The sequence below is a fragment of the Myotis myotis genome, unplaced genomic scaffold (genome assembly GCF_014108235.1).
Source record: "Myotis myotis isolate mMyoMyo1 unplaced genomic scaffold, mMyoMyo1.p scaffold_m19_p_48, whole genome shotgun sequence".
In the NCBI taxonomy this organism is placed as follows: domain Eukaryota; kingdom Metazoa; phylum Chordata; class Mammalia; order Chiroptera; family Vespertilionidae; genus Myotis; species Myotis myotis.
Genome location: NW_023416355.1, coordinates 464,688 through 485,973, shown reverse-complemented (window position 1 = coordinate 485,973; position 21,286 = coordinate 464,688). Strand labels below are relative to the sequence as shown.

General features: G+C 60.8%; 1 protein-coding gene across 3 annotated transcripts; it reads right to left on the bottom strand.

The window, feature by feature from the left end:
- Positions 1-349: 349 nt before the first annotated feature.
- Positions 350-20,619, bottom strand: NADK (NAD kinase). Of its 3 annotated transcripts, none has more exons than XM_036307539.1 (12): positions 20,493-20,619; positions 8,406-8,621; positions 6,805-6,888; positions 5,074-5,203; positions 4,701-4,809; positions 4,536-4,621; positions 3,995-4,097; positions 3,340-3,494; positions 3,056-3,155; positions 2,739-2,896; positions 2,401-2,483; positions 350-1,961 (listed from the first exon to the last, which is right to left on the bottom strand). In XM_036307539.1, the coding sequence occupies exons 1-12, from the start codon at positions 20,573-20,575 to the stop codon at positions 1,808-1,810; spliced, it is 1,461 nt and encodes a 486-aa protein (XP_036163432.1). In that variant the 5' UTR covers positions 20,576-20,619; the 3' UTR covers positions 350-1,807. The 3 variants fall into 3 exon arrangements, with proteins under 3 accessions (XP_036163432.1, XP_036163434.1, XP_036163433.1); XM_036307541.1 differs by lacking the exon at positions 20,493-20,619 and adding an exon at positions 18,694-18,881; XM_036307540.1 differs by lacking the exon at positions 20,493-20,619 and adding an exon at positions 12,694-12,804.
- Positions 20,620-21,286: the final 667 nt, after the last annotated feature.

Genomic DNA, 21,286 nt, shown 5'->3' with positions numbered 1-21,286 from the left:
GCCCCACCTCACCCAGGGCGGGGGGGGGGGGGGAGCAGGGGAGAGAGGCAGGTGCTCCAAGTTCCAGCTCCGGCCCCAACCCCACAGGCCGGAGGATCGAGGGGCCCTGGGGACTATGAAGGCCCCTCCATTCACCTCGGAGCAGGTCCCATCTGTAGGCTCTGCACCCCTACTGCTCCTCCCGGTGGGTCAGGCGGCCACACCCACAGCCCCTGCCCCTGCCACCTGCCACCCTCAGAGGCATGGCCCACAGAGCACCTGGGACAGCTCTCAGCGCGTCTCTCCCATCTCAGGAGGACCCAGCCCACCTCCCTCAGTCTTAGAACCAAATAAAGTCACTCAACCCAACTTTTTAAAGAAGTCTGTTTATTGAAAGGATCTGAAAATAGTAATAAGGCTCTCAACATTTAATAAACTTTCAGGATATTAACAATATGAAACATTAAGAATTTACTTCAAAAACCCATAGCTTTCTAGACCATCCCAACATCATCTGCTTCAGGGCGGGCGGGACTTGGGTTCCGCTCCCTCAGCCCGCAGTCCAGCCCCCAGGTGGGTGGGCAGGTGGCAGGGAGCCCACCTGTGTCCAACACCAGGCCGAGTGCCAAGCACCACTGAGGTCCAGGTGCTGAGGTTCCCCAGCAGGGACAAGAGTGGGCACAGCACTCCATCAACACACGTCCACACAGGCACGGAGGGCAGAGACCAGCCATCGAGGCCTGGCTGAGGGTGGCCACGCATGTGGCTCTGGACACCTCATTAGCACAAGATTGGGGCGTGTGTCCCTGCAGGGGGAAGACCCTGCCCGCCATCGCCCCGACATGAGGCCCAGGGTGGTGCTGAGCCCTTCCTTCTCCCTGTGCAGCTGATGGAAACCCACAGAGAGAAATCCGCTACTCGAAAGCCCCACTGAGGGTGTCTGCTGGGCCAGGGGGCCAAGGCCACATGCAAACAGCCTCGGCTCCAACCATGGACTCCACCCAGGCTCTGTCCCGCATGGCAAAAATGCACATGCTTGCACACGCCCCAGCCAGCGGGCCGAGGGAGGGCGATGCTGGAATGATGGGGTGTCCTTGAACCCCAGGGCCCGCATGAAGCATCAGCACTCCCTTCCGCTCGCACATGCTTGTCCCAATCTTCTCGTGACAACTGGGAAGGCCCAAGGCTCCTAAGTGAGTCACCGCACGGCGGCCATGGCGGACTAGACAGAGGTCCCACCCGCGTCACAGAGCACACAGGACGAGGCTCCGCGTTAGGGCAGGGCGCGCCCTCCTCCGGGTCCTCCTTGCGCACCAGCATGAGAGTCTGAGACTGCCCGCTGGGCGGGGCGACTCACTCGTGAGGAATGTGGGCCAACCTCACCTGCCGCCACCAGGCTCCCGGTGACACTCTGGCCCCGTCACACCAAAGCAGGGGTAGGAGGCGGGCCATCCGCCCACCAGCCTGTGACCACCTCCCAAGTGCTCCTCACAGGTGCTCCCCTGGGGGCTCGGGGAGGTGCTGTGAGACACTTATTTCAACTCCAAGGACAGGTCCCTCCACTCTGCTCCCTCTCAGTATGACAGGCTGACCCGTGGTTTCCTGACAGAGAACACGAGAGCCCGTGCAGCTCGTGGGATGGGCCTGACTGTCGCTTACGTGGCTTATATAGAAATGCAAAAAAGGTCAGATTTAAAATGCTAAAAACGGCTGATCCGGCTGACAAAGGCAGATTCTAGGGCTCCTTCTCTGGCTACAGACAGAAGACGTGGCACCTGATGCCTGCAGGGCATGTGACGGGACCACACGTGCAGCGCAGCGGGCGAGGCTAGCTCTCCTCCTCCCCCTCCTCGTCCGTGAAGTGAGCCTGCCGCTTGCGCACGTTCCAGTGCAGACACTGGGCCAGGCTCTCGAACCAGTCGCTCACAGGGTCTCGCACGCAGATGGAGGGGAGCGGGTAGCACGAGGTAGTGATGCTGATGCTGGGGATGCAATGCCGCACGTGAGCCCAGGCCTGCCGCCCCGCCCAGCAGGACCCTCCCTCAGGCAGGGCCCATCCTCCTCAGTGAGGAGCCTTTTCAGACCTGGCTCTCCAGCCTGGCCAGGGGTCCCAGGGGTACTGTTGTATGTCCTGGGACAGAGCCATGAACCCACTCAGCCCACCCCAGTCCCTGGAGGGGACCCCAAGGCGGGCAGGATGAAGAGACAGAGCAGACAGGTGCAGCCACGAGCAGCTCGCTCTCTCCCCACCAGGGAGAGCAGACCACAGGGCCACACAGCAACCTGCGTGTGTGACAGGCTGCCGACAGGCATGGGTCCCCATGTGACAATGTGAGACAAGGACCCCGTGGCAGGGGGAGGAGGGCAGCAGGCGGGCACACCCCTCACTCCTCACCCTGCTCCGGCCCAGCGCCCACCCACCTGTCTCCATGGCGGATCTCCTGCCTCTTCCGTCCATCGAAGGACACCCACACGGTGTTCCTTGCTTCCGGTGACAACATGATCTGCAGGTATCAAGCAGGCAGGTGTGACATCTCAGAACCCTGCCTTGGAGGGCGGCACTGACTGGGGCCCAGCGCAGCCCTGGCCCCTCCACACCCCCCAACCTCCCGGCAGTGCGAGCCCAATGGGCAGAGATGAGGATGGGAGGGGGGGCCCCTGCGGGGGAACCGGGGCACGAGGCCGCTGGCAGAAGCAGAGGTCAGCACCACGAGCCCCTGGCGACAACTCGGCCTGGAAAGGGTGGCGAGGGCTCTAACCTTGAGCTCGACTCCTGCAGGGACCACGATGGGCCGGAATGACAGGGAGTGGGGACAGATGGGAGTGATCATGATGGCCGGCACATTGGGGTGGATCATGGAGGCCCCGGCCGCCACTGCGTACGCCGTGCTGCCCGTTGGGGTGGAGACGATCACGCCTGAGGAGCAGTTACAGGCTCACTCTCCATGCGCCCCCTGCCCGCGTCAAGCCCCAAGGCGCCCACGACAGACCCGATGCCCACGTAGGCTCACTCTCCATGCGCCCCCTGCCCACATGGAGTCCCAGGGCGCCCACGACAGACCCAATGCCCACGTACCATCACCCTGCACCGTGGTGATGAGGTGCCCGTCCAGGTAGACGTCCACGTTGGACAGGTAGGAGGAGGGGCCTCTGTCAATCACCACTTCGTTTAAGACCTGGGGGAGGGGAGGCCAGCGCACACTGAGGGGCGGAGCAGCCTCCAGGTGGGTCTGTGCCGCAGGCGCCTGTGCTGCTCCTGGGCTGTCTGGAAGGTCCTGAGGGGGGACTCCCCTTGGGGTCCAACCAAAGTCCCCCGCCTTCCCCCCCGAGGCCAGGAGACAGCTGAGGGCGCCCACTGACCTGGTGCTGCATGACCTGCTTCCCGGCCTCCGCGTCCCAGTCCGAGGCCGGCACCCCGTTCTCACTGACCCCGTTAGGGATGGCCATCTTCTTCCCTCTGAGCTCCTTCACGACCTTGACCTTCAGCCGGCTCCGGAGAATGATGGCTGCGTTCCCTAGGGACCCGGGTGATCACACCCCATAGCAAGCAGAGCCCCGCTCGACCAGGGACCCCCCTTTCTCCTCCCAAAGCGAGAGCAACACTCTGTCTTTTGTGAAAACCCCTTCACTGCCACTTGGCACGCAGTGCCCTCGACCTGGGACCTGCTCACACTTCTCGATGTTAGGAAACACGTCTGAGCCAACCAAGTGTAGAAATCGCTGAACCTTGGGGGGGGGGGGGTAGGAGGGGGAAGGTGTGGGGTACCTGCTGATGGGAGGAGACCTGAGCGGGTGGTGAGCACCCAGTACAGCGCAAGGTGGCGTGCTGGGGCTGTACACCGGAAACCTGTAGTTGTGTTAACCAGTATCACCCCAATAAACTCAATAGGGGGAGGGGGGTCTCTGAAACCTGGAATACTACATGTTTCCCTGAATTCTTTAAAAAACCCAAAACCAAGGGAGAAGATGAGGCTAGGCTCAGAGCTGCTGTGGGTTCCAGAACATTCCGACTCACCCTGTATCACCTGAGTCACTTGGGTCTGAAAGTTCTCAAAGTTGAAGGGGGTCAGGAAGCCCAGCGAGCCCAGGTGGAACGCCATGACGGGAGGCACGCTGCCCTGAGGTGGACGGAGCAGTCACTAGCTGACCAGTTGTCCTGGTCACCCGTGTGGCTGACCACATGCTCCCCAGGGCCAGTGCCTGCAGGGGCGGCGCCAGGCCCTGTGATGTGACCACTGAGGTCAGCAAGGCCAGGAGGGCCCTCTCCACGGCCTCCAGGCCTGACCTCTGACCCCTGGCTGGGCCATGCAGGAGTGAGGTGGGCTCAGGGCTCAGGACAGCCCACTGGGCTGCTGTGCAGACTCTCCCCTCTGGGGCCACCCAGGGACCCGAACCCCAGGCCCTGGAGGGTCCCCCCCACGGCCCCTCCCCCAGCTCCAGCACCACAGAGAGGCGCTGGCTGTCTGCACCCGCATCCGGCAGACCGAGAACCCTGACGCTCCCTGCGCAGTCCTGCAGCGGGAGGGCGGGAGCGGCGCGAGGCGGCACGGACTCACCTGGAAGAGCGAGGAGGCGTAGAGCAGGGTCCCGTCCCCGCCCAGGCAGATGATGAAATCGATCTGGTTGGAAATGTCGTCATAGTCTAGAAGGCAGGCGAGAGGCGCGTCAGCCGCGAGCAGGGAGCATGACTCTGCTCCCGCAGGCACAGCGCAGGCGCTCACCTTCTCGGAAGGTGCAGAACTTCTTCTTCACGGGCCCGAAACTGTCGTCACCCACGATAGCAGGGTCTTCTAGAACCTTCTTCTCCACATACACGATCATGTTGTTCTCCTGGGGCAGAGGGTGCGTCAGCCCCAGAGGCCCAGCCGGCCATCTCAGCGCTTTAGGACCAGGGAGACAAATTCCCGCGTCTCGGCTGCGAATCGCCCTCACTGCCCAGATGGCCATTGTGAAGCGAGCCTCCTGCCTTCTCCACCCTGGCTCAGACGCCAGGGCCCATGCCCCTGACACCCGGGGGGTCCTGCTGGCTCAGACCCCGTCCCCGACACCCGGGAGGTCCTGCTGGCGGGACGAGGGGTCTAGGCCACCACGCACCTCCATCAGGTACACGCAGAGCTCCTTGAAGGGCTGCAGCAGGCTGGCGTCCCGGATCTTCTTGATGACGAGGACGCTTTTCGGGGACTTGTTCCACGTCAACCGCTGGCTGGCAGGGTCCTGGATGTGCCTGAGGGAGAGGAGCTCTCGCTGCGGCAGGTGCACTACAGGCGTCAACAGCCCTAGGGCTGGGCCAGCCAAGTCCCGAGGAGCCGCCTCCCTCCTCCCGTCTGGAAGGCCCTGGCTGGGAAGCTGTGTCTCCCAGGCACTTGCTGCCTGAAGCGCCTACTGTGCGCCTTTCTGGTCCCTGATCTCCCCGCTGATCTGAGCTTTCAGTCCCGACAGCACCTGACAGCACCAAGGGTGACAGCCCTGCAGACCCGGTCCCAGACAGACCAGCGGGCCCTTTGCGGGGTGCCCTCGCCCTCGCCCTCTCCCTTACCCTCACCCGACCCCTCCCTCCATGGGAGGCAGGGCACTAGGCCTCCCACAGACACCCAACCCACCCACTGCGGACTCTGCCTGGAGGCCATGCAGACCCGCAGGACCCAGCTTCCTGCTGACTTGTTCACGGGGTGCAGCCCATGGCACACCTCTGCGTGAGCAACTCAGATGACCCTCAACTGTTACAGCTAAAAACCCCCCTTTAAAGTCAGTTGCAGGATCTGGGGTCAGTGACACGCCTGTGGTAACCGTGGTGAACACATCACTACACGCCTGTGCACCAGAATGCACAGCACCCAGGACCCAATGTACCCGGGCCTGGTGGTGATGAGGGGTTGGTGGTGAGGAGGATGTGCATGGGTGGGGGCAGGTGGGAAATCTATGCACCTCTCCCTCAATTTTGCTGTGAACCTAAAACTGCTCTAATAATTTTTAAAAATATATTTTTATTGATTTTTGAGATAGAAGCGGCGATGAGAAACAACAGCTGCTTCTTGCACGCCCCCTGCTGGGGGCTGAGTCTGAAACCCGACACGTGCCCTGACAGAAGCGAACAGGCCACCTCTCCGAGTGCAGGATGGCGCTCCACCCACTGAGCCGCGCTGGCCGGGCCAGGCTGATTAGCGTTTAAACATGTCTCCTTGGCCCTACCGGTTTGGCTCAGTGGATAGAGCGTTGGCCTGCGGACTCAAGGGTCCTGGGTTCGATTCCGGTCAAGGGCATATACCTTGGTTGCGGGCACATCCCCAGTGGGGAGTGTGCAGGAGGCAGCTGATCGATGTTTCTCATCGATGTTTCTAACTCTCTATACCTCTCCCTTTCTCTCTGTAAAAAAATCAATAAAATATATATTTAAAATATGCTTTCTCTTTAAAAAATATAAATAAATAAACAAACAAACAAACAAACACGTCTCCCCGGCCACGTGGCCACCGCAGGTGCGCGGCCCCGGCGGCTCCAGAGCAGCTGTGGGAACAGCACCTGCGCGGCATCGTCTCCCCCAGCAAGTCCCTCAGGTCCTCCAAACAGCCAACGTCTTGCATTTTAGAGACAATGAAGGAGAAACATATTTGCCCCCCCAAGTGTGCGAGTGTAATACATGGCATTTTCTTCCTAGATTTTTTCCTGAAAAATCAAATCAAGTCAAATCAAAACTGGGCATACTCCCCCCCCCCCCCCCTTTCTCAAAGGCACTGGAGACACCCACTTGAGCGACTTCTCACTCAGCACCAGAGCCTCCCCACACGGCGACCCCACTGGACGCCCGGGCAGGGACCCCACACTCACATGATGGTCTGGGGGTTCTGCAGCACACAGGCCTTTGGTCCGAAAGTGGTCACTGGGCATGGCCCGTGCAGAGAGCGGGTCCTCCTGTGGGGAGAGCACAGCAGGTGACGGCGAGTGGCTCAGGGCAGCCTGTATCAGCTTCTCGGAAACGCTTTCATCCGAATGACAGCACTTGTCCTGTGTGGTCCCGGAGGACGCCGCCCTGGGCTGTCCAGGTAGCACAGCCACTGGAGACACCTGGGCACACCTGGCACCAGCCTCAGAACCAGGACCCACTCCAGAACAGGGCCCTGACCTTGGGGACGGCCTGGAACCTGGGCCTGTGCAGGCTGCCTGTGGGCCTGAGGCCGCAGGAAACCATCCCTGGGACCCCAGATGCTAACAGGGACCCCCCCTCCAGCCACCTGTCAACAAAGACGACGCTCCTGAGCGCCCCACTTCCCAGGAACTGAGAGGTGACAGAAGCACAAGCCTCTGGACGAGGGGACTGCGGCCAGCACATCCTGGGTGCCTCGGTGCCCTCCCTTCTCTCGGCCTTGGGGGACTAGTGCCTGCCCCCCCAGGAGGACGCCTGGCTTGGCAGAGCAGGGGGATGCGCCCCCCCCCGACCCCCAGCCTCCAAGGATCTCACAGGCTCTTCCACAAGGACAGCCACAGGGAGCTGGTCTCACTGCTGAGCTCAGGGCTCCACGCCCTCCTCCCCAGCACACAGAGCAGGCTCCCTCCTGGCAGTAGCCACCTGCACCCAGGTCTGGCTCAGGGCTGGAGCTCACAGCCCCCAAGGGCGAGCACGGAGCCACACCAGGGCCTCGGGGACAAAGAGCTTGGAAATGGGTCTGCAGTGGATTTGCTGAGTCAGTGTTAGCTGGGGCGGGGCGTTCTCCCCTCCCCTGTGGACACCCATAGGCCGCCGCCAGGCTCCCTGTCCTCTGCACCAGAACGAAGGGTGTGTGACACACGCCCACAGAGCCAAGCCCAGAGCTGTGGCCGGGAGCCTCGCCGCACCTCGTGGCCTGAGTGCGGAAGGTCAGCAAAACTCAGGAGGAAGCCACCTGGGAGAAGCTGCCTGGCCCAGAGGCTCCGGCTGCCCTCCCCCGACGCGGGGTAGGACTTTCTACCCAGAAAACCCTGCCAGCACCTGTCGCCGCGCCACACCCCATGAAGGCGCTGTGGGCTCCTCCACCTCACCTGGCACCGCCATGCGCTACTCCCAGGATGCCCCCGGCCTGTCAGACGCGGCCCCGGCTCCAGAGGCAAAGTCTCTGTGGCAGCTTCCCCCGGAGCCCTGGTGTTTGCTGTTCCGGGAGCCAGAGCCGTGCCCCCAGGTGTCATCACCTCGCCTGCCCGGCAGGTCGCACGCCGCTCTGCACACTGTGACTCAAGGTCTTGTGCAAGAGCAGCACGGCTGGCCGGGGTGGAGGCAGGGACGCTGGTCCGACCGCCCTGGGGCTGCTGCGGCCCCGCCAGCCCAGCCGGGAACGGGGCCTGGGCCACACACCTCCGTGGGCACAGGCGCGGGCACCACTAGGACAGAGCTGGGCAGCGCCGAGCGCGTGTGCGCGTGCAGCTGGGACGTGCTGGGCCGAGGAGGGCCGTCGTACCTGAACTCCTTGGTGCTCGCCAGGGCGGGCGAGGCAGACAGGCTGCGGGACTTGGCGCGGCCCCGGATGGGGTGGCCCGGCAGAGCGTCCTCATCCCCGTGGCAGGCGGCACAGCGGTAGGAGGACGTGTCTGCGCTCAGCCCCCTCCGCACGTTGACTTTCTCCGGCTCCATCTCCATCATCGATGAACAAGGGCTTCGGTCCAAACACCAATCCCTTCATTTAATAAAATAAAGCAAGTAAGAGACGACGCACAGAGCCACGTCGACCGCCCGGCACACCGCTCCTCCCGACGTGCTGCCGGCCCCACCAGGGCCCGACCCGTCCCAGGCGCCCAGGAGCTCAAGAGCGTCCGTGGTTCAATGAATCAGAGGATTCAAAAGGCCAGAAGCCAGAGTGGCGGCGGCACTTCTCTCACGAACCCGGGGGGACACAGCGGTTAAGAGAGAGGACCCGGGGGCATTTTAAACGCCTCTCAGTCCAGAAAAGCTGAACAAACGTAACTAAGGCGGCAGCAGGCACACTGGACTCCGTGTTCTGCAGGCAGAGCCTGCGCTTCCGTCCGAGAAACAGCCGCCAAGCGGACCCGTTTCCTCCGCGAAGAAAGCCTCAACCTCGAACCGCGTGAGGGCCAGGCACCCGCGGTGGAGCAGAGGCAAACCCGGGCCACGGGCTCTCCCAGCCCACTCGGCGCTCAGCTCCGCGTGGACACAGCACGGGCAGAAAAGAAAGGCTCCGTGTCAACAGGAAGCCGCAGCCTGGCCGCCGGACCGCCCCCAGTGCCGGGCCGTGACCCCGAAGGGTCCCTCCCAGGAGTCAGCGTGGAGGGAGGACGACCCCAGGCCGGGGACCAGCAGGTGACGCCACACCAGCCTCCACAGGACCAGGCGGCCAGGCCAGGACACACACGTCCCTGCCCCCAGGCTCACAGCCTCCTCCTCCAGGAGGCAGGGCTGGCACCAGGGGAGTGTGGGGAGGGGAGGAGGGCGGGGAAGTGGAGGGCTCTGGGCCGGCCTGGGCCGCCAGGGGAGGTCAAAGGTGACAGGATTCCTGAAGGCACCCCACCCCCGCACTGCAGGCGCCGAGGCGCCCTGAGCCCAGGTGACACTGTCCTGGGGGTGAAAGTCACTGAGAACCAGAACCACCGAGGGCCCGACAGCCCCCTGGACCCCAGGCTCGCAGTCGAGGCGACGGGAGCACCGAGGCGAGATGCCGAGACAGAACAGCCTCGGAGGCGGGACTGCGGCAGGTGCAGGGTCTGCAGGGAAGCTACAGTGACTGCACCCCACAGGCGAGCTCCTTAGCGAGACTGCAGAAGGCACCGAATGCATACAAACCAACAGGACTTCTGTAAACCAGCAACGAACAATAAGCTGAGCTTTAAAAACACCAGACCCAGCGCTGACGGGCAGCACGTGGAGGGCACAGCTGACCAAGTGTGGGGCCTGCTTCCCGGGTCAGGTGAGCGGCCTGGGCCGGGGCGGGCAGCACACAGCTCGGGCTGGAGGTAACCAGCACCAAGTCGCATGTGTGAACTTCTCATCAGAAAAGGGACCCGCCTCGCAGTGGCCGGTGCTGGGGCCCTGCTGTGGGAAGCTTTGCGACAAATACAAACTATCTGAAGTGCGGCACTCCTGCCACTCACACCCTGGGACATGTCCATCACGCCCCAATCAAAAAGTTGCAGAAAAGACAGAAGGCTGCTGACAGGTCAGAGCAAACAAGTGAGGGAAGGACAGCCGCTCAGGACAGGAGGGGACACTTCCCTCAGCCCCCCCACGTCCCCCGCCCCATCCACAGCAGACCAGCGGCTTCCCTGTGAGGAAGGACACGCTGAGCCTAAATCCCTCCGGAAGGGGCAGGGACCAGGCCCGCTGAGCCGAGGGAGAGCAGCGCTGCCGTGAGCTGCGTGTGGTGCCGACACCAGACGGACAGACAGGCCAGGGACGGAGGACGCCCTCCCCGAGGCGGCCAGTGGGTTTCAGCAGCGGCGCGGGCGACCCCGGAGGCACCGTCCCCTCCCAGGCAGGCGCCCGGAGCTGCCCCCGCGCTGGAGGGAGCGCTGGGCAGTCTGAGTGGCTGCGGCTCTGGCGAAGGCTTTTAAACGGAACACGAAAAGCACAGACTAAAAGACACCGAACCTGGTTATGACTGAAATCGTTCACCTTCACCAGACCCTGTTGATACAGGAAATACAAGCGGTGGGTGACAGAGAACATCTGCTAAACACACGTGACAAAGGATTGTAGCCAGAATATGTACAAACTTTCAAAACTCTGCAAACAAGCCCATTAAAAACCTGGCCAAAGCCGCACAGACACCGACACCAGCAGCCACAGGGAAACGCAACCAAAACCAGTCAGACACCACGGACGCCGGCAGAAAGAAGGGTCTGGGCGCTGACCGCAGCCTGGGCCGGCGGGCGAGGTCTCGGGGCCGGGACCCACAGGCACGGCCCGGGGAGAGAGGACACGCAGCCTGGATGGAAGTTTCTTAACATGTTACCTACACACCTGCCCAGGCTACAGCCACCCCACCCGTGTGCGCCCCAGGAACGACACGTGTGCACACAGACCTGTACGCAAAGCCTGGGCACCCCACACCCCGCAGCCCTCTGCTCAGGTCTTCGCTCCAACGGCACCTCCACAGGGAACGCCTGCGCCTCCCCGCGGTCCCCTCTCCCCGCGGTCCCCTCTCTCCCCCGCGGCCCCCTCCCCCCTTTCCACTGGGTCTCCCTCCCTCCCTGACCTACAACTGAAGCTACTGACACTGACATTGTCCTGCTCAGGCTCTCGGGGCCTAACAGGTCCCCCAGCCCCTAAGTGCTGCTGCCCCAGAGGCGGGGCTCAGGGGACAGGCTCACTCAGGGGTGAGCACTCAACCAGGAGCTGATGCCGCCCCAGGGTGGGGCCAGGAAACACAGGACTGAACCGGTGGAGCCCCCACTGAGAAGCCAAAAGAAGGGGGTCTGGCAAGGAGCCTGGAGGAAGCTGGAGGGTGAGGTCGAAAGGCAGGGTAGGCAGGAGGACCACAGCCAGGGACAGGGCTCGACGGTGAAAACCCAGGCGGCTCCCTTACTTCCTTATTCAAAACTGCCAAACAGCCACCGCACTGAGCATCGGCTGGCACTTCCCTGGATTAACCCATCCAGGCCTCCCTCGACCCCAGGAGTCCTCCCTCGACCCCAGGAAACCCCAGGAGTCTTCCCTCGACCCCAGGAGTCCTCCCATGATCCCAGGGGTCCTCCCTCGACCCCAGGAGGCCGGCACCACAGATGAGAGGAGCGACCCCACATGGGCCCACAACTGAAAGGGTTGTTCAGACCTAAAAACTGAGTCATGGGCTGGCACCCAGAGGCCTGGAGGCCGCCCCCATGAACGCAGAGGCACCAGCAAAACATGTCAGTCTCCTCTGACCCGCTCAGGGAGGCCAGTCGACAGCCCGCAGGCCTGGAGAGGGCCCCGTCGGTCACGCTCTAACAAGGAAATGGTTCGAATTGGGCCCAGTGATGTCTGAGAGCCCACAGGGAAGGTGGCAGAGCATAGGAAAAGCACCTGGGGCAGACACGGGGGACATGTCAGGCGTCAAACGCCAGGGCAGGTCACCCACCCTGCTGCCCTATATCCCGCCCCCCCAGTGGAGCCAAAACCAGGAGCAGGGATGGGTGGCATGGCACCAGGCAACCACGCCACCACGCCCCGGGCCAGGTGGCACAGCTGGCGTCTGGGCCAACACTCCCAGGCCCCTGCTCAACCACAGCAGACACAGCAGGGAGGCCCAACAGAGACCCAAGGCCTGAGCTGGCCAAGGGCCCTGGGAGGCGAGAGGACCCTGCGGATCAGCTCCTCGGCCCATGGAAACAATGCCTGCCGCACCCGCTCCCAGCACGCTGGCCAACAGGCCCGAGGAGCACAGGCAGGGCCGGCATCAGGCTGCAAGGAGCTGAACCCGTGTGGAAGGCAGGCCAGGCCGCCTCCGAACGCCCAGAGGTGAGAGAAGCCGGGGAAATAATGGCGATAAAATGACAACGGAAATGGCTGGGCGTGGGCCGTGGTCACTGAGCCTGCGGCCTGAGCCGGCGGGGAGGCTGTAACCCTAGAAGCAAGTGGAAAACTCTCATTCCAAGAAAGGACAGAAATAACTACCTGGTAAGGGTACTAGGCCTTGAGAAAATAAGGCAAATGAATGAATTAAACCCATGATGCTGAAACGTTCAAAATGGTTATAATAATTTTATAATCATTAGATTTTTGTGTATTTTGTTTGATGTTATGGGTAACATACTCACAAGAATAATTGATTCGATGTAATTATCATTTAAATGGATGAGGGAGTTAAAGTCTGTAACCAGCCCTGACCGGTTTGCCTCAGTGGATAGAGTGTCGGCCTGCGTGATGTTTCTAACTCTCTATTCCTCTCTGTAAAAAATCAATAAAATATTAAAAATAAATAAAAAAATAAAATCTGTAACCAGTGCTCAAAGTTTAATTTCTAAATGTGTTTATTAGTTAGGAAGTCGGGCTTAGTATTGTACAGAGCGCCGAGGGCGGGCTCCTCGCAGGCAGAAGACCACCACCCCACCCCCGCCCGCACCAGCAGGCTATGAGGGTCCCCCAGCTGCACCGGGAGGAGCCAGAGGCCCTTTCCCAGCCGCCCTAACCCACAGCTCAGCCCGGTCCTGGAAGAGCTGGACACGGCTGCTAGGGCTAAGCACGCAGGTGGCAGGTGGCGCTGTCTCTGCTTCTGCCTGCAGTTCACGAATTACCGACGTCACTCCAACCCTCGGGGTGATGTTTTATGCTCCCAGAGTAGCCTTACTTTGAGCACAATATATGCTTAAAAAGAATAAACCAATCGCCAATGGGTTTGTTCTGGGAATGCGAGGTTGGCTCAACCAATGGAATGCAGCACATCAGCAAGGCAAGAAGGAAACTCACCTGATGACATCAACTGATGCACAAAACTCCACACCCGCTTATGACACAGGTTCTCCGTTATGAGGAACAGGGAGGACTGTCCTGACCTCGATAAAGAACATCCACAGGAAGCTACAGCTGACATCCAACTTAACGGTGAATAAGTGAATGTCTTCCCCGACAGTGCGGGCAAGGCTGAGGTCTGCTCTCGCCACTCTGCCTGACAGTACAATGCACAAGTCCCGGCCGGCACAACAGGCAAAACAGATGGAGACTGAAGTAAAAAGTCATCTACCATCACTTTAAAAATAATGAGATGTGCCTGGCCGGCGTGGCTCAGGGGTTGAGCATTGACCTATGAACCAGGAGGTCATGGTTCAATTCCCAGTCAGGGCACATGCCCAGGTTTCAGACTCCAGTGCCAGTGTGGGCATGCAGGAGGCAGCCAATCCACGATTCTCTCTCATCACTGATGTTTCTATTTCTCTCTTCCTCTCTGAAATCAATAATAAAAATATATTTACCAAAAATTAATGAGCCCTGACCGGTTTGGCTCAGTGGATAGAGCGTCGGCCTGCGGACTCAAGGGTCCCGGGTTTGATTCCGGTCAAGGGCATGTACCTTGGTTGCGGGCACTTCCCCAGTGGGGAGTGTGCAGGAGGCAGCTGATCGATGTTTCTCTCTCATCGATGTTTTTAACTCCCTCTCCCTCTCCCTTCCTCTCTGTAAAAAATCAATAAAATATATTAAAAAAAAATTAATGAGATGTAAACATCACAAAATATGTAGAGAGCCCTGGCCAGGTAGCTCAGTGGGTTAGAGTGTCATCCCAATACACCAAGGTTGTGGGTTCAATGTCTGGTCAGGGCACATACAAGAAGCAACAAGTGAATGAATAAGTGAACAACAAACCCTTCTCTCCCCCCCTTCCTTCCTCTCTCTAAAATAAACAATTAAAAAATTAAATTAAAAAACAACCATGTGGAGGGCTGTGTGCTGAGATAATGAAACACTAATGAGAGGAGTCAGAGAAGATGTGGGTCAGGGGGACACCTGCTCCTGGGCTGGAAGGTCAGGCATCACTTCTCCCAAAATGGTCGAATCAATGTCTGTAAAATCCCACGAGGCTGCTTTGCGGCCGCGGATGAGCTTCTTCTAAAAGGGTAGGACGTGAAGGCAGGCGAATAGCTAGCACCATGAAGAACAAGGGGGAGGCTCGCTCTCTGATTAAGACTTACTTTCCAGCCCTGGCCACTGTGGCCCAGTTGTCGTCCGCACACTCAAAGGTTGCCGGTTTGAGTCCTAGTCTGGGCACGTGCTGGGTCCCCAGCTCCAGCACGCAGGAGGCAGCTGATAGATGTCTCTCTCTCTCTCTCTCTCTCTCTCTCTCTCTCTCTCTCTCTCTCTCTCTCTGTCTTCCTCCCTCCCTCTTTCTCTCTCTAAAAAGCAATTTAAAAAACACACACAAGACTTACTCTCTAACGGAAACAATCCAGGCCAAGGCGTCTGGAGGAAGGCAGGCCCAGGCAACGTGCTCAGCGACTTCTGCCACAGGCACACAAGCCACTCAGTGAGGAAAGAACCTTCCACAGATGGTCCTGGGCATGAGAGCGAACAACCTAAACTTCACAGCGACAACCATCAGCTCCAAGCGGATCGAATCAATCACAGTACAAGTGCCAACTAGGAAACTGCTACGAGAAAACACAAGGACTCAGGGCCAGAGAGAACTGCTTATACGCGATATAAAAAGCACAGCCCATAAAAGGGAAAAACACAGATAAACTGGATTTCGCTCAGCAGCTTGCTCTGTGGGAGACCGGGTCAAGGATTAAAAACAAGCTACAGACAAGAAAACAGCGAACTAGCCAGCCACCAAGGACGGTGCCCAGGGCGCACTCACAAGACACAACAATCGAATCCACGTGAACTAGAACGCGGGAGGAGCCAGCCTGCGAAGGCTCCTGGGCCACGAGGAGTGGCCATGCACCCACCAAGACCACCCAAATGAGGAAGAGCCAGAGAGGGGGCGAGAGCCGTCCTGCGCAGGGGAGGGGTGGGAGGGGGGAGCGAGCACAGTCCTCTGGAAAACAGTCCAGCAGTTTCTTATAAAAACTGACAGCCCAGCACCGGCAGCACCTGGGCCTGTCGCAGAGGAAAACTGTCCACGAAAAAGCCCGCACGCCGGCCGGCGTGACTGCTGGGTGGAGCGTCGTCTGTACACAAGTGGCTGGGGTTTGACTCCCAGCAGGGCACACACCTCGTCTGCCCAAATGGACCTAAGAGGAGGCGTCACGCTGAGGGCCAAAGCCAGTCGCAAAGGGCCACAGTCTGAAGGACCCACTCACTGCCCAGCAGTCACCGAGGGGCCGTCGAGCCAGAGAAGGGGCCGGGCGGCTGGGAAGGGCGGGGCAGGGTGCGGTGAGCAGCCACACAAAAGTACACACAGCGAACACGCAGGCACACGCGGTAAGACTGGTGGCAACTGCAGAGGGTGGTGTCCTGCAGGCATTTTCCCGTGTCCACTTCCTGGGGCTCACGCTACTGTGCCCTCAGTGTGGGCGGCAACCATGGGCGCTGGGCGAGGAACACTTCTCTCTGTCCCATTTCTACGGCCTCCTGGGAGTTCGTAAGTATCTCGAAACAGTTGATAAAGTATGGTAAGCCAATCCAAACCACAAAACGCAAATGTACTTACGAACTGTCTATTTATTACACACTAGAGGCCGATGAAGAAGTCCGTGCGAGAGCAGGCCACGCAGCCCGCGGCCTCCGCCCTCGCAGCCCCGGCTTTGTCCGAAGGTCGTCCAGACAGTCGTTGTGCTATTCGGCCGTTCAGTCGATTTGCATATTACACTTTTATTATCATAGATCATCTAGAAGCTGTTTGATGACCAGGCAGTAAACTATTTTATAAAATAATCACTCTGGCCGAAACCGGTTTGGCTCAGTGGATAGAGCGTCGGCCTGCGGACTGAAAGGTCCTGGGTTCGATTCCGGTCAAGGGCATGTACCTGGGTTGTGGGCACTTCCCCAGTGGGAGATGTGCAGGAGGAAGCTGATCGATATTTCTCTCTCATCGATGTTTCTAGCTCTCTATCTCTCTCCCTTCCTCTCTGTAAAAAATCAATAAAATATATTTTAAAAAAAATTACTCTGAATATTTTAAAACTTAAAGTATTCCCTCCACAGCATACTCTTCTGACAATGGTGAGTCAGGAGCACATTTAACTCAAGTCTGCTTGGTGGTTAACTGTCTGAAAAGCTGAAATTCTAACTCTACCCAAGTTCATTCAAGCTCCTGACAACAGGAACCTAATTTTAACCAACAACTTCTGCGTGGGGGGAGTTGAATTAGGAAGCTGTGCTGGAGCCCAGTGACGAGTATTCAGAGGCGAAGAGTGAGGAGACAGTGAGGTGCCCGAGTAAATGTATAAAAACTCAACACAAGTCACACACACACACACACAGACAGGAACCTAAACCATGATTCCGGTGTGAGTTTTCCGTATGTACCTGTTGCCCGGCCCATGTGGCTCAGTGGTTGAGCTTCGACCTATGAGTCAGGAGGTCGCATTCGATTCCTAGTCAGGGCACAGGCCCAGGCTGCGGGCTTGATCCCGTGTGCGACCTGATGATTCTCTCTCATCATCCATGTTTCTCTCTCTCTCCCTTCCTCTGAAATCAATTTAAACACATACACACACACACAACATATTCGTTGAAACTGAATAAAAAAGGAAACTTCATTTGGTCACAGAAATGGGAAACTGTCCAACCTCACTAGTCAGTACTGAGCTGGGGGGGCCCTATGACCTCGTCTTTTCCTCTCCCCCCAAGGCCAGCAAGGATGTGGTGAGAGTGGCCCTCACAAAGACTTCTAGAAAGTTCTACGTGGGGCAGGAGCCTGACCTTCAGCCCACACCTTCCAGCATCAGGGACCTGAAGGGCTTTGTGAGGGGCGGCAGCACCCTCCCGGCAGGCGAGGACACGCGGGTCTGCCCAGCCGGCCCTCGCCCACCTGGTCCCTCTGCCGTGAGCGGGCACCCCGGCACCTTCACCCGTTGTCTGATACTGCCCTCTACCTGTCCTGATGCGCGGGACGCAGAGAATGGCAAGGAGCGGAGTGGGTGCCAACGGGCAGCCACCAACCACCAGCAGGCACCAGCTGCCTGCACTGGTCCTGCACCCAGGGCCTGAGGCCCTCAGTGGTCAGCAGGGCAGGTGGGGTGGCGGTGGAGCCCAGGAGGCCGGGGCCTGCCCCCCCTCCAGCCCCCCCAGGGTCCCTCTAGCTGCTGTAACAGTCAGGCCTGCAGGGAAGCTGTGATTTCAGGCAATAAGGAAATAGGCCGCGGGCGGTCCGGGGTGTGGCTCAGTGGTTGAGGGCCGACCTATGAACCTGAAGGTCACGGTTCGATCCCGGTACGGGGTCAGGGGTCAGGGCACACACCGGGTGGGATCCCCAGTAGGGGGCGTGCAGGAGGCAGCCGATCAATGACCCCCTCTCATCACTGATGTTTCTCTCTCTCCCCCCTCCCCTCCTCTCTGAAATCAATAAAAATATGTTGGGGAAAAAACACAAAAACAACACACAGTCCTCCAACTCCCATGGGAACCGCCGGCCTCTGCATTCGGCAGGCTGCACCTCCTCATCCGAACGCCGAGCTCCCTGCTTATCGAGGGCACGGCCCCCCTCCGCGTCCACCACCCAGGCGCCCCAAGAATGCTGCGTGGCCGGCTGGGGTCCCCTCCGCCTTCGCCTGGGGGTGGCACGCGGTTTGGCGCTGGTGACATAACCCCCAGGAGCGCCATCTCGAGGGCCGCCCAGCGCAACCACTGTGAGCGCTGCTCGAGCCTCGCGCGGGGGCAAAGGTGACGGCGAGGAAAGCCGGGGGCGGGGGGGGGGGGGGGGCAGAGGTCAGCAAGGTCCGGGGGGGGGGGGGAGGCGGGACCCCATCCCGGGAAGCCCCATCCCGGGGAAGGGCCTGAAGGGCGCCGTCCGGCAAAACCGGAGAGCCGCTCGCCCCCCCCCCCCCCGGGCCCCCGAGGGCGCGGCGAGAAGCGCGGCCGGCCAGCGACGGGAACCGGTTATTCCGGAGCGAAGCGCGCTCGGCGGCAGGGCCCGGGGCAGCGCCCGGGGCAAACGCCTCGGAGACTGACCGCTGCCCGGGGCCGGTCTCGGCGTCCCGCCCAGCAGGGTCCGTGGATCGGGGTCCGGGGTCCGGGTGGGGGTCGCCGCCGCAGGCCCAGCCGAGGTCCGGGAGACCCCGCGTTCCCGGACCCGGCAGCGGCCGGCGCCTCCCGGCGTCCACACCCCCCGACCCTGCGACCCCAGGCGGCGCGGGCTGGGCCGAGGGGCGGCGTGCACTCACCTCTCGCTGCCGCGGGCGCCTGCGGGGCCGTCCCCTCGCCCGGCTCCGTCTGCGGACTCCGCCACTCCGCAGCCGCTCGTCGTCGCTAGCCGGCCCCCGGCGCCGCGGCCGCACCCCGCCCCATGGCCACCGGGACCGCGGCGCCGGCCCACCGAGCAGCAATGCCGCCGCGCAGCCAATGCGCACGCGCGCCCCGCCCCGCGCATGCGCCCCGCCTCACCCAGCTTGCCTACCGCGCACACTAGCCCCGCCCCCGCCACGCCCCGCGCATGCGCCCCGCCTCACCCAGCCTGCCTACCTCGCACACTAGCCCCGCCCCCGCCACGCCCCGCGCATGCGCCCCGCCTCACCCAGCTTGCCTACCGCGCATACGAGCCCCGCCCCGGCCCGCAAGCCCAGGGCCCCGAGCTCGCCGCGGGGGTGCGGTCCTTGGACACCAGCCCCTCAGGTGGACGGGCGCTGACTCTCCGCAGAGTGACATCGGAGAGTGAAAAGCCAGGACAATTCCTTGGCAAGTAGAATGGGGAAACTGAGGCAGAGAGCTGGACAAACTGTGCAATTTCCCGCCAGGTGCAGGTCACCTCTCTCTAGAGATGACATCCAGGCCTCAGTTGTATTTCAGCTCTAGGCCCAGGAAAGCAGCAAAACCAAGTGGGCACAGGACCCGCTGCAATGACTGATGGCCCTGCCCTGCCCAGCCCTGGCGCCAACCAGCGAGCAGGGACGTGACCCTGAAAGGTGCACCTGGAAGCTGATGCGTATCCTGCTGAGACCCTCCCCGAGACCTTGCCAAGACTCCCGCCTGCAAGAGAGAAATAAAAACCCTCACGCACGCACGCACGCACGCACGCACTCTGCCCCCGGGGAGCACACCCGTGCCTTCCCCTCTTCTTCCCCCGCAGGCACGCACCTTCGAAACCTTAAGGGTCCCCAGGAAACAGGCACCCAGGGAGCAATGGGCAGCGACAGCTCTCCCTGGACTAACCCCCCTGAACTGTCCCCGAGGCCCTCGGTTCTCCCACTTCCCAATGAGCCGAGGCAGCCCAGCCTACGCCTCCTGTTGCTTCTTCCAAGTCCGTCCTTGTTTCACTGTCCCCAACTTTAATAAACACTTTCGATCCCCTCGACTCCTGTTGTGAAATCTTTCCTGCACCAAGTCAAGAACCACACGCCACCCGCCAGCTCCAGGCAGACCCACTCAGAGCCAGGCTCCCTCCCCTGTCTGGTAACGGAGGATGAGCCCTGGTCCCCACTCACACTTAGGGCTGCCCGCCCACCCCTGCCCCCCACTCGTGACTCCTATCCCACCCCACTCCCCTCCCCGAAACCCAGGCAGGCTGACTACAGGCCCCCATGCGTGGTGACACCAACGACGAGGATTCCATGATGACTTATGCTTAGAAAGAACATGTTTTGGGAACCAAAACTCAGTGTAAGGACCTACGACAGAACCACGCCCCGCGGCTGCCAGCACAGGAGAGGGAGCCAGGCCACAGTGCCCATCTTGTAGCCTCTGGCGGAGCTGCTGCCCCCCGTGGGCTCTCCCGTGGCTTCCTGAATTGAAAGTCACACCCAGTGCATTCAGGAATCCCGTGCCAACGGTGTGCCAGGGACACGTCAGGAACACGCTGCTGCAGGGTCCCTGCAGGAGGTGAGCGGCAATGCGCACGGGGTACTCTGTGACCTGCCTGGCTCCCCGAGTGCCAGCCATCATTCCTCCTCTGCGCTGAGGACTCCCCGACGGGGAGCACCCTGACCCCCTGCAGCCACCTGGACCCAGGTTTCCCCAGCCCCCCTACCAGCCGCCGTCCGTCTTCTCTGGCTGGGACTCCTGGCCCTGTGTCCCTCGACCTGGAACATCGCTGCTCGCAGAAAAGGACATGTTTCACTGCTGTCCTCGGGCCACTGGGCAGTGGGGTCACCGGGGTGAGTGGAAAGGGGACAAGAATGGGGAAAGTGTGAGGGTATTTCTCAAGTTGTGTAACTTCCCCAGCAAGTTGTTTTGAGAACTTTGCTTCCCCAAAGCGGCCACCAGCCACACCCACAGGAGATCCCCTTGGTTGCATTTTGGGATATTCACTCGTGAAAAGAATAACACCAGTGTTTGACCTAGCACTGGCCCGCCGAGAACCTTCTAGAGCAGGACCGTCTGCAGAGAAGGCACCAGGGCATGAGTCCAGGCAGTGTCACTCACCAAGTGACAAGGCAGGCACCCTTCCTGTGTCCCTTCTCTAAAAGGAACTTGTGCAGGTGCATGTCTGTAACCACGGCAAACCCCCCAGCCCCCCCCACCCCCACCCTCACCCCCCACGGGCAGGAACAGGAATGCTTCCTCATTTCCGAGAAAACAGCAGCATCTCCCGTGGGTGCCTGACCTGGCAATCACGCAATCACAGGGCCCCGCTGGGAGGGGTGCCTCGGGGTGTCCGGAAGGGGCTTAGAGAGGCTCTGTCAGGCTGGGGCGGGGGGAGGGCCAGCAGCAGCACGCAGGTGGGGGTGGGGTGGGACGGAGCCCGGTTTGGCTGGGTGTTGGAGGCAGGGTCTGCCCCGAGGGGCTCAGGGGTCCAGAGCTGCAGGCGACCTTAACAAAGTT